The sequence below is a fragment of the Lytechinus variegatus genome, chromosome 1, assembly GCF_018143015.1.
Source record: "Lytechinus variegatus isolate NC3 chromosome 1, Lvar_3.0, whole genome shotgun sequence".
Lineage (NCBI taxonomy): Eukaryota > Metazoa > Echinodermata > Echinoidea > Temnopleuroida > Toxopneustidae > Lytechinus > Lytechinus variegatus.
Genome location: NC_054740.1, coordinates 78,134,440 through 78,147,374, shown reverse-complemented (window position 1 = coordinate 78,147,374; position 12,935 = coordinate 78,134,440). Strand labels below are relative to the sequence as shown.

The following is a 12,935-nucleotide window of genomic DNA, read 5'->3' as shown; positions in this document are numbered from 1 at the left end:
TTTTAATTTCTGGACCTGATTTTTCCCATTTAAACACTCAAGCCAGTACCATAGCTTTTATTTTTTTAATGTTGAATTGATAAGCTTAATTTGTACATAATGCTCAATCATGTTACTTGATACATATCCATGTACAGTCCGACCTCTCTTATCCGGCCTCCCCTTATCCGGATCTCTCTATTATCCAGACGCACACTTGCCGAGATTTTTATTCTTTTTAATTCCAAGTACTGTACGTGAGGAAATGAGATTTCAATCTAAGCTCAATCCTATACGTGAACTCACGTTGATTACATATATTTCCCAATATAGTCAACCTACAACAAAATTATTTTTCATGAAAATATATCGCCCAAATCACCAAAAGAACTTTTAGGCATGATAATTTCCAGTAAATCAGGGTGCAGCGCAAACATTTCATCACGTTTCTCTTTTTGCTTCACGGGAAAAACAACACATGTCTCGCTAGCTAACGTTAGGCATCAATACGGACAGTGCCATCTATCATGTTTGAGCCTACAGTCAGTGTAACAATGGCTGACATTGCGAAGCTGCGATACCTGCCGCGATGATCTAATTGTAAAACTTGGTTTCGAGTCATTCTCTTTCTTTCCAGGTATGCTCAATGTATAACTCAGTCATTTTAGCAGTTAAATTATCCAAGAGTTTTGGCCATTTAATATTCATATTTTCTTGAGACTTTGGAGTAATTTTTGTTGCTGTTCTGTGTATTCTGAGGAAAAATATGTTTTCCGTGATTTTCCATTTGAAATGCTACTTTCTGTTTCAAAAGGCCATTTCCGTGAATTCCGTCCATTTTCCTCGATCGCGGAAAATCACTGTCCTAGTATTAAAGGATACATTGCTGCTCTTATGTCCAAGTTTCATGAACAAGATCCATAAACTTTTAAAGTTATGACAATGCCACAAATACCCCCAACATTACCACAGTTTGTTGACCCTAAATGACCTTTGACCTTGGTAATGAGACCTGAAACTTGCACAGGATGTTCAAGGATACTTGATTGCTCGTATGTCCAAGTTTCATGAACTACATGTAGATCCATAACCTTTTAAAGTTATGATGACAATTCCTCAAATAACCCCAACAAGGCCAAAGTTTGTTGACCCTAAGTGACCTTTGAGCTTAATCATGTGACCTGAAACCAAGGCAGGATCTTCAGTGATAAACTATTACCCTTATGTCTAATGTGACCTGAAACTCAAGCAGGATATTCAGTGATACTTAATTACCTTTATGTCCAAGTTTCATGAACTAGGTCCTTATACTTTTTAAGTCATGATGACATTTCAAAAATTTAACCTTGGTTATTAAAGATTTCAATGTTGACGCCTATAGTCTCGCTCTGCTATGCACGCGAGACAAAAATGTGTTCCCTCCACAAAACAATGCAAAAGTGATTTTGTGTCTCGCCCACTTATGAATATAACCAGAAACATTGTGATTTGCGAGGGCACGTAACATGATTGTATCGAAACTTCATTGTGAAATGACTGGGATGGAATAACATTTGTCGTAAGAGCCTTACACGTAAACTTTAATGTTGACCTGAAAATGACCTTTGACCATACCATGTGACCTCCGACTGCAGCCTAACATGCAGGTCCCCTAAGTCCATCTACCATCCAAGTTTGGTTGAAAAGCGACTTACTATTGTGGAGTTATGTGTCATAAGGGGTCAGTCGGCAAGCCCCTGTGTTAATGAGCAAATGGGCAAGATTTATCCAAGTCCTCTCGTGGCTGAATACATGTCCCTGCAAAATCTCGTGAATTGTGAGACTTTTTTCTCAAAGAATTTAACCACTTTCTCCTGGAGTAAAATTGATTATTTTTGTACCATTGGGAAGAGTAAATGTTACTCTTTCATATTGGTTATTTCTTTTGAATAAAATATTTTGATAAATAAGTGAATTTTTTACCAGAAAAGATGCATCAAACAGAATTTTCTTCCTCTGTTTTCACTTGCAAATTGTGCAACATTTTGTGTTTTAGGTACCAACATTATTTATATCATCAGAAAGCTCAAACTATACTTTCTTACAATGTCACTCTTGATATGTGTCATCTTTTAGATGGGTCAGCAGCCAGCTTTTTCCATCAAGATGCAAGACGAGATTTCTAAAATTTCTGAGTAACATAAAATCCAGAGTTCTGATTGGCTGAATAATGTTTTCACAACAACAGGCGCGGGTTATTTGAAGAGATTACCACATGGTGAGTGTGACCTTGCAGAGGCCCAGTGTGGGGAACATTGGAATTTGCGTGGATGTGTGGTCTCTGTGACCAATCAGAGTGCAGTATTCTTGTTTTTGAGCTGCTAAATGTACTTGGCCTATAAAAAGCTGGCTGCTGACCCATCTAAGATACATCTTCTTATACAAATTATATCATATTAAAGCATAGATCTTCAGCTTTATTATGATCTAAAAATCATTTGTGCTCAAACAGAAATCAAGTGTGAAAACAACATTTGTTGCATGAAAAAAATCATTTTGTTTCATGTTTTATATCAAAAGTTTTTCCTATATTACAACATTTTTTTAAAATTCCAAACACATGACCTGAAAGAATGATTCTTCTTCTTTACAAAGATACCAAAAACATGAAATTTGGTTAATATTTAGAGCAGCAATGGCAGAATAAAAAGAGGTGTTTTGGTTCGCACCAAGCTCATTAATAATGCAAAAACCCTATAGTCATGAATATCACTTGGATAAAAGAAGCTACTTTTTCAGGGCTTGCCGACTGACTGTAAGTTTTGTGACAGACGGACAACATTTGGATCCCTATTAAAGCCTCGCCTTCACCTCTGGTGGGCAAGACAAAAAGTGTTCTTACAGCGTAACAGGAGAAAATACAGAATATTGGGGTCCCCTTTTTGCAGAAAACACAGAAGATGAAGGGTCCCCTCATCACAAAAATTGTTACAAGTAGTGAATACCTATTTCAGTTTTACTTTTCTCTTCTTTCCTTGTACATGTTTATGAATGGTTTCTATGGCCTTCCTCTTTTCTTGCAAAGATAGGACTTGTTTTTTCTCCTGTTGAGGTTGTTGCTCTTTGTTCTGTAGATATACTTGGTACATGTATAGTTACAACATTTATCTAATATTAACATTACATGATAACAGCTGCTCTGCTTTGTGCACTGGTGTTTTCTACTGATTTCTGTTGAAACCTCTGCTTCGGCCGAGCCACTTTATACACATTGCGCTTGCGACGTACCAAATACGGTGGCAAGTCACAGGCCAGCGCAAGTTAAAAGCGTGAAGCTGAGCAGTGAGTACAGTCTATAACGCTGCCCCCGACGGGGTTAGTGTTGTCAGGCGGTCCGGGATCGGGATGAATTCCTGGCGGTCTGAGGCTCCGAGACGGTCCCGAGACGGTTCCGGGATCAATCAACTTAGACCGTATCCCGGCAGGAAAATAAAATCAATAATGGCCAAATTCATGTTGTAATATTTCCCTAATTAGTCATTGTACTTACGAAATACGAGAGAACAATTTAGTTTCAACTGGCTGTGTGCACATGCACCTCGAAATATTACGCAATTACATAGCTACTCGTCGATCGCATGAGCATGCACGCAATCTAGCTTTGCACACGGCTCCGAGAGATCTACGCAGACAATCGTCTACTGTATAGTCTCATGTGCAGACCTCTATTGCCTCAGTTCGTTTTACTGAGTCATTCATTTACCCCATACTTTCGAGTTGAATCTGCTACGATATGTATGGACTAGTGAATTTATCATGAAATAATTTACTAACAATTGACGATGATGATCTATGAGTATTTGCAAATTTAGTCATTTAAAAAAAGTCGACATTAATTTTGTGATGATTGTATTTGTTGGGGTATTTTTTGCGAAAAGGTTTGCAAATAACAACTAGACGAATGCGCACCATGTTTCAGCTGGTTAGAGCCGGGAGAGAGAGAGAAGGGGGGGGATTACAGGAAGTGCTTGGTCGTTCACGACTGGGGACCATCTGTCATCGGCAGCCGTCAATGGTTGATAGTGTTGACTTGATGTTTACAATTGCAAACCAGTCGGTCAAATCATTTCTCCTAGATATATTTCGACTTAAATTATAAAATTGTACCAAAACGCTGTTAGAATTGGCGATGTTTAAAGTGGCGTTGTTTAAACTTTGAAACAACATTGTTTTGAAAGTCATATCATACCCTATATGTTGTAAAAATATGTTGTTAAATGCATCAAACAAATTTCCAATGATATTAACAGTTTTAAATGATATCGTTGGAAATTGCAAAAAATATTTAAAAACAAACTGTTTAAAGTTTTAAAAAATTTCTATTGGTTTAATAGTTTAAAAAATAGTTGTATATTGACTGGCTTAAACACTGTTTCTTAATATTTAAATAATTGTTCAAAATATTTTTTTACTGTGAATAGTCTGAGTATCTATTCAAATAATGTTTTCTTGATCGAAAGTTAATCCATATTCCGGGCTAGCTAGGGCCACAGGCGCACTGACAAGACATTACGCAATTTGCTTATAACTGTCAACCACGTGCGCACCGACCACAGATCAGTGGCACCGACACGTGTGTTATTGGACTGTCAGATCAGCAGCTGGATCGACTCAAACATAATTCGGGTCATGTCAGTGGTCATCAATGTTTACAGTTTGCGATTGTACTTATGAAATACGAGAGAACAATTTAGTTTCAACTGGCTGTGTGCACATGCACCTCGAAATATTACGCAATTACATAGCTACTCGTCGATCGCATGAGCATGCACGCAATCTAGCTTTGCACACGGCTCCGAGAGATCTACGCAGACAATCGTCTACTGTATAGTCTCATGTGCAGACCTCTATTGCCTCAGTTCGTTTTACTGAGTCATTCATTTACCCCATACTTTCGAGTTGAATCTGCTACGATATGTATGGACTAGTGAATTTATCATGAAATAATTTACTAACAATTGACGATGATGATCTATGAGTATTTGCAAATTTAGTCATTTAAAAAAAGTCGACATTAATTTTGTGATGATTGTATTTGTTGGGGTATTTTTTGCGAAAAGGTTTGCAAATAACAACTAGACGAATGCGCACCATGTTTCAGCTGGTTAGAGCCGGGAGAGAGAGAGAAGGGGGGGGGATTACAGGAAGTGCTTGGTCGTTCACGACTGGGGACCATCTGTCATCGGCAGCAGTCAATGGTTGATAGTGTTGACTTGATGTTTACAATTGCAAACCAGTCGGTCAAATCATTTCTCCTAGATATATTTCGACTTAAATTATAAAATTGTACCAAAACGCTGTTAGAATTGGCGATGTTTAAAGTGGCGTTGTTTAAACTTTGAAACAACATTGTTTTGAAAGTCATATCATACCCTATATGTTGTAAAAATATGTTGTTAAATGCATCAAACAAATTTCCAATGATATTAACAGTTTTAAATGATATCGTTGGAAATTGCAAAAAATATTTAAAAACAAACTGTTTAAAGTTTTAAAAAATTTCTATTGGTTTAATAGTTTAAAAAATAGTTGTATATTGACTGGCTTAAACAATGTTTCTTAATATTTAAATAGTTGTTCAAAATATTTTTTTTACTGTGAATAGTCTGAGTATCTATTCAAATAATGTTTTCTTGATCGAAAGTTAATCCATATTCCGGGCTAGCTAGGGCCACAGGCGCACTGACAAGACATTACGCAATTTGCTTATAACTGTCAACCACGTGCGCACCGACCACAGATCAGTGGCACCGACACGTGTGTTATTGGACTGTCAGATCAGCAGCTGGATCGACTCAAACATAATTCGGGTCATGTCAGTGGTCATCAATGTTTACAGTTTGCGGTGGTGGCACGCTTTGACTGTCTCATCATTATTTTCCCCACGTTTTGAGTGAATGTTTACAATTTGCGGTGGTGGCATGCACACTTTGACTGTCTGGTGCACCGCCAGTGCGTAGTGTTGTATTTAAGGCTGGAAATGTAGGTACACAGTTTTGGATTGCATTTGTGCGTGGAGATACGTTTCGGGATTCGGGACGAGCCGGGATCCCGATAAGGAAATTTTGAAGTTGCCAGGACGGTTTCGGACTGGGATTTTTTTTCTAGATAACAACACTATGGCAGACGGTGTCCGGTCGACCATGATGGTTTGGAGAGGTAATTTAATGTAAGTGCTGATGTCCGTTGATTGGTGCCCACATGTATACATCTCTCATTCGGTCAATCGACATACAGAGCGATCGATCGAGAGAGGGGGGATAGAAAGGAGGGATATTTTAACTTTTTTCTATACAGAAAACAGGAAAAGTCTAAAACCAGGAAATAGGACGGATAATGGGTGGGGAAAAAATCGGAATTCCAAGTAAAACCAGAAAAAAAGGCATCCCTGGTTTTCTCCAGCCTAAGAAATCTTGACCAGCCAGACCTTGAGGTAAAAAAATGAAAATGCCAGAACTGTGGCATTCCTGTTCATTGACATTCAACCTTTCATTGACATTAATTTAATTCACCATATCTGCGGAACAAGACACATCACATCAAACCATAATAATAAGTCCGGCGAACCTGTAACACTTGGTATCCCTGACAGAGGTGGCCGGATTCACAGAGAACACCCTCACCCCCTCCCTCCACTTTATCTATTTGGTGTATCTTCCTCCCTCAACCCAACCCTTCTATATGTGCTCTCTTCTACCCCTGTACGAAATTTTGTGCTTTTATTACCAAATAAAAAATAATAATATTCCAAATCCCAAAAACCAAAATGAATATTTACCTCCTATTGTGCTTTCTTGGAACTCATGGAATTGACCTTTGACAAACCGTAACACTAAACTTGACTTTCCAACTGCAGACTCTCCCAAAAGCACCAGTTTGAACTGACATATCTTGCCCTGTGTGCCGTTAGGTCTTTGCGCTCCTCCCCTATTAGCCATTGTTCAACATAAAAAGATGACAAAATCCAGTGAATTAGGTAGTGTCTGTGGGCTTGTTGTGCAGACTCCACCAAAAATGATGTAAGCGCTGAAGGTAACACCAGGAACATCTACTAGGCTCCTTCCTCCAGAAGATATGGTTCTTTGATAACGACTAACAGATTTCACCACCCTCTATGCTCTCCAACCTTCAAGATTTTCACAAAACCTGCAGAAACAATAGACAAAAGAGGTCAGCTAAAATACATGTACAAAGCTCACTTTATAGTTCACATCAAAGAACATACATGTATATGAATTTGAATTATGATTTTGGCATTCAATTTCGGAGACAGTCCCTTGTTTGGGAGACTAGTTTTCTGTATTTTAAAAGAGTACTCCGGGCTGACAATTATCAGGTCAAAATAAACAATGTAAAATTCATCAGGCAAAATGCTAAGAAATTCATAAAAATCTGATAACAAAGTTGATGAACTGTAAAGTTTAGCAATATTTTGTGAAAACAATTATATGCACTTTGTCATGAATATTCATTAGGTGTGGTGAGGATGTCACATCACTACTTTCATTTTTCTTATGTTATTGCACAAAACTATTTATTTCATTTTTCATGCATGTACAATGTATGACTGATCCGTCTGTCTCCCTCATAAGGGTGAGTTTCCAAATGATTGAACACGTGATTACAAAACGCAATATGAGAAACAAAAGGTCTGTTCAATGTCCTTCATTCTCAGCCATAAGAGTAAATGTCTTTTAAATCATTATTGGAAGGAAAATTTAAACATCGAAAATGATGCTTTTGTAAGCGCGATCAGCTCAAATTAAACAACCTTCAGCATCGCCAATGTGACATTGAACACGATTTAGTTTTGAAACGTCTTTAAATTTGCCCTTGCAGTGGAAGCCTACACAAGCAGGTACCAGAATATTTGCCGAAACTCCTTCTCGCTACTCACCGGGGCTCTTTCCAGTAAGAAGCAATACATTAAAAAATAAAAAATTTAATTTGGAAATAATAATCGTTCAAAAAGAGCAAATTTCGCCTACCTCGGCCTGGAAAGTGACTTCGCTTGTCTCTTTTATGGAAATACCAGGAAGCCCGTTGGTGGCGCTAATAAATTTCACAACCTTGATTCAGCTCCTCGGTAATTTTATAACTGTGTCTAAATTCTTATGATTAATTTCCTAATTATGGGCACCAATAAATGAAATACATTCAAAAACATAATTCAAGATTATTATTGGCGATGATAACACTTTTTTGTAATTAATTTAAAACGATAACTAATAAATAAGCCTGAGTCATATCGATTATTTTGAAAACCGGTGTTCGACAGCTTTAATTCGATCGAACATCGATGCATCGAATATTGAAGGCGGGGAAAAGTTGGCTTTTTTTTTGCTCCGGCCGCGTCGCGTCGATGCACTATGCATGCACTGACGGTGTGTGCGCTGGCGTTGGCCGGGTGAGCGTTGCACAAGCAGATGACAGAGCAAAGTTCGTTTGTATTTTCCATGATCACAAAACACAAAAAAGGCCGGGGACCAATGCAGAATTCTTCCTAAAATATCTTCAACAATGATATTTGCAGATGACAACATATAAGTTTAAAATGAAACAATAATAAAGACATGAATCACGCAGAGTCGATCCGAATGATTTTCGGTCAACTAGCATTCGCAGTCCAGACTCGCATTCATCAGCCCCGTCCGCAGCCCCGCACACTCACTCTCCAACAAAAAGGGGTGCTTGGGGCTTGTCAGCGCCAGCAAACAAGTGCAACCAACGGAGAGCACTGTAACTTGCTTGAGATTGTGTAGTTGGATCCAAAATGAGCTCCAAATAAATTTATGGGAATAAATACGTAATTTTCTCTGGATGGTCATTTGAATTGTTATTCAATGCTGATATAACGATTGTGAGGATAGATTGTGGAATATGAGTTGTGACGATGTTCGGGAATTAATCCTGATAATGACAATCCAGTTTTTTTAGACACAAGAGCATGCAATGGAAATAAAAACGAATGTTTCGAATCGAGCCCTAAATTCATATAAATTATTATGATTTAACAAGATTTTATGGTCATACTAAGAATATTGACGATGTCTGCAAAGTATGTTAAGTTCATATGGAAGAATTAATACTGGAATTATTTTTATTGTTATTCCATCTCTGGACGTCTCCTCCGAGCTCCGAGAAAGGAAGCACACAATGCGCATGCGTATTCGATGACGTATGACATATTTTCCATCCCTGAAATCAGAGCCCAAAGTTGGGCACAAACTAGCTTCAAATTGATGGGAAAAAAATATCAAACGCAATTTTCTCTGTTTTGTCATGTAAAATGTTATTATATGGTGATATTACGATCTTGAAAAGAGTTTTTGCATGTAGATCATGTTTGAGAATCAATCCTGACATGATAATTATTTGTTTTAGACAAGTGCACTCAAGTCGATCGTCATGAGATGTCCGCCATTGAAAATCGAAACTAAATACGTTTCACATCAAGCTCTAAATTCATATTACCGTAACGGTGTATTAACCGCACCTTTTTCTCGGCGGGATAGAAGCAAAAGTCGGGTGTGCGGTTTATACACGGTGACGGGTCTGAGCCAGCCCGCCGTAACCCCTCCCGTACATGTACGATGTCTGCCAGTTCACAACACATCGAGTGGCCGGGCGTAGCCGCCCAGGCAATGTCGTTTACAGGGGTATGAGCCGCGGGTAATAGGAAGCGATTATTGCAATATTAATTAAATGTTGTCCATAACAAACGCACCCACCTTCATGACACTAATTTTGACTTTATTCTCGATTCAAAGTAGTGAAGTTCCCTGGCTAATTTAAAAGAGACGCCAAGCATACTCGGTAATATTTTGTCACCGCTGAGCGAGAGTTGAGTGAGCTCTTAGAGATTGCGTTGTAATGTGGTTATAGTGCGACTTAAGCTGGCGCTATTCAAAATCCCGTTTCGCGCCAGCTTCTTTTTTTTCCTTCCTGTTTGCTTTTGCTTTTCTTTTCTTTTTGTTTGCTTTGCATAAGATACCACGTAAACCACGCACGAGAGAGATGGCACGAATCCGTAAAAAACAACTGGAAAAAATGTCAATTTCTTTGTTTCTTGAACCTTCCTATAATCCCGTATCCAAAATTCATGCTAAGACATCAAATTTCTGAAAGTGATTGTGAGATTGTGATGCAAGAAATGTGAATGTTTCTTCCTCCTATGCTAGGAAAGACACAGATCATAATTTGATAAGATGTACTTGCATGACTTGTACTGTATCATAGTTTGCAATGTAATGGCAGTGCTGTGTGTGTACACTGTGACTGTGAGGTGAGCGAGTGTGTAATTTGCCAATATTGTCGGGACTGTTCTTTCTTTCTAACATTTGTAGATGAATTATTGATCAAGAACAGCATATTTCTGCATACCGGTAATCTCTTTGGATACTTTGAAATCTTAAAAACTTAGATTTTGTTTCTTTGTACCTCAAATATGCATGTAAATGTGAGTTTTTTTTTTGTCCAAAGTTGGGGGTGCGGTTAATACACGGGTGCGGTTAATACACCGTTACTTACGGTAATGATTATCATATGCAAATTATTGTTAAATATTACGATTAAATAATGTCCTGTGGTCATGATATGAATATTGTTCATGAAGCAAGATTATTTTACGTTGATCGCGTCAATTTCCGGCCATTTTCTGGTTTGATTAAAGAACTGTACTGCGCATGCACGATCGATGGCCATGACTTCCATTCATGAATTCATCGTGCATAAATTATCTCGGCATGAGCAGACGAGTAAGACTCAAACTATGATCGAAATAAACTTCAAATTAATGGTGAATAGGCATCATAATTACACGATCGGTTTCATTTTGGGGGCAATAGAAATCAAGTAAGTAGTAGTCAAGTTGGACATTACTGATATTTTGCTGATTGATTGTGTGAACCAAACGAATCGGCCGGCAGACGTATTTTTTAAATTATTTTTTTCATGCACCGATTTTGCAAAATCTGCACCGATGTTCAATCGATGTCATCGATCGAACACCGATTTTAAAATCGATTCGACTCAGGCTTTAAAAAAAATTGAAAAAAATATACGTGCCTGGAACGAAACTAGCAGTACAAGCTTTAACGAATGTCAATAATATGGTATACCTAGCCAGGAGGCTTCTAGAAAGTAAAAATCATTTACTAACGTAAGCTTACTCTCAACGAAGCCAGGTCTTCCTTCCTATTCACCTGCACAGAGGGCCCTAAAACCTGAAACTTTCACCCCCGAGATTTCTACTTTCCTTCTGAAAGATCTAGCCCTAAATCATGTACATGGATTACAACTTCATTTCCGACATTTCTACACTATCGATTTTATTTTAAAAAAAAGAATTTATCACAAAAAAAAGAAAAATATTATGAAAAGAGGGAAGAGACTTGCACCGATGCTTACGCCGCCATCTTGTTTCCTATTGTTCTTCCCCCAAGTTAAGCAACACATGCGTTCGTAACGTGGGAGAAGAATAGGAAATGCACCGACGTTTACGCCGCCATCTTGTTTCCTATTGTTCTTCCCCCAAGTTACGCAACACATGCGTTCGTAACGTGGGAGCAGAACAATAGGAAACAAGATGGCGGCGTAAACATCGGGCAAGTCTCTTCCATCTTTTCATAATATTTTTCTCATTTTTTTGATGAATTCTTTAAAAAACAATAAAATCAATAGTGTAGAAATGTCGAAAATGAAGTTGTAATCCATGTACATGATTTAGGGCTATATCTTTCAGAAGTAGAAAGTTTCAGGTTTTGGGGCCCTCTGTGCAAGTACATGTATATAGGAAGGAAGACCTGGCTTCGTGGAGAGTAAGCTTACGTTAGTAAATGATTTTTACTCTCTAAAAGCCTCCTGGCTAGGTATAACAAAGTCTATACTATAGATCTACAATGAAAAGATTGGACACTTCACGGACTTCGCGTAATGCCTTGCGTCTATTTGCATGTAAAATTGTGTAGGTGCCTAGTCATTCCCATGAATGTAAGTCGCGCACCCTCTTTTGGCCAATAATTGCTTTCGTCGCTCATCAATTTTTATCTCCGTGAAATCTTCACTGAAGATCAAGAAAATATACCTATTTTTTTAAAAGAAACATCGAGTCATCATGATCAATTCAAGGACTGACATGACTGAAGAAGTCACGGAAGGGATAATTGATTCAGGAAGTGTCATAGCAGAATGTGAAATCCCGAATAATGTGTGATGTTTCATGTGCATATGATAATTTTCCTTTGCATGCGATTATGATATGACATCACGGATTGACAGGTGGCCTCATCTCACACATTTTCACAAAACATGAATTATGTCAAAATCACACACACTCACAGGGTAGTAGATAACACTTAACAGTACCTAGTTACGTTACAGCTCTGCCAACCATTAATTTTGAGCATATCTTAACAATCGCGCAGCACTGCATTGCATAGCTACAATTAGCCGTGCAACGAACACGTCTGGTCCAGTACCAGACCTGTTCGTGACCCCCGGCCCGGCCCCGCCGGCGCGCACCCGGTCCTGCCGGGTCGATGAACGTCAACAGTTATTTCTCGGCGTACGAATTCCCATGTACAAAAGCCTATGGCAAAAGTTAGACGAATCGGCGACACCCCCTAAGTCATAGTACTTTATTTGCGTTTATATTAGTTACACACTGATCATATTAACATTTTCAAAAATTTTCATTATTTCACAATGCATTACCTCGTATGAATTATCAAATTTTCTTACCAAACGTCGAATATTTGGGTTGTTTTGGGGTCTTGCTATGATATTTTTATCTCAACAGGAAGATGTAAGCCCTTGTGCGCAATCGTGAAACCCCACCTGCATTACGTCATATCACGAGGTTTCACGGGATTTACGAGAAAATAATGTGTCATATAAACGAGATGTTATGTATTTTT

The 12,935-nt window shown here is 38.3% G+C and overlaps 1 protein-coding gene across 2 annotated transcripts in view; it reads right to left on the bottom strand.

The window, feature by feature from the left end:
* LOC121424059 (ras-related protein Rab-5B-like) overlaps positions 1 to 12,872 on the bottom strand; it is a 32,583-nt gene extending 19,711 nt beyond the window's left edge. Inside the window, exons 1-2 of one of the 2 annotated variants that reach the window (XM_041619646.1) lie at positions 12,760 to 12,872; positions 6,797 to 7,164 (exon numbers count right to left, since the gene is read on the bottom strand). In XM_041619646.1, coding sequence (XP_041475580.1) covers positions 6,797 to 6,956 — 160 coding nt within the window. In that variant the 5' untranslated portion in view covers positions 6,957 to 7,164; positions 12,760 to 12,872. Of the gene's footprint in view, positions 1 to 6,796; positions 7,165 to 12,732 lie in introns of both variants that reach the window. The other variant, XM_041619650.1, reaches the window with a different exon arrangement.
* Positions 12,873 to 12,935: the final 63 nt, after the last annotated feature.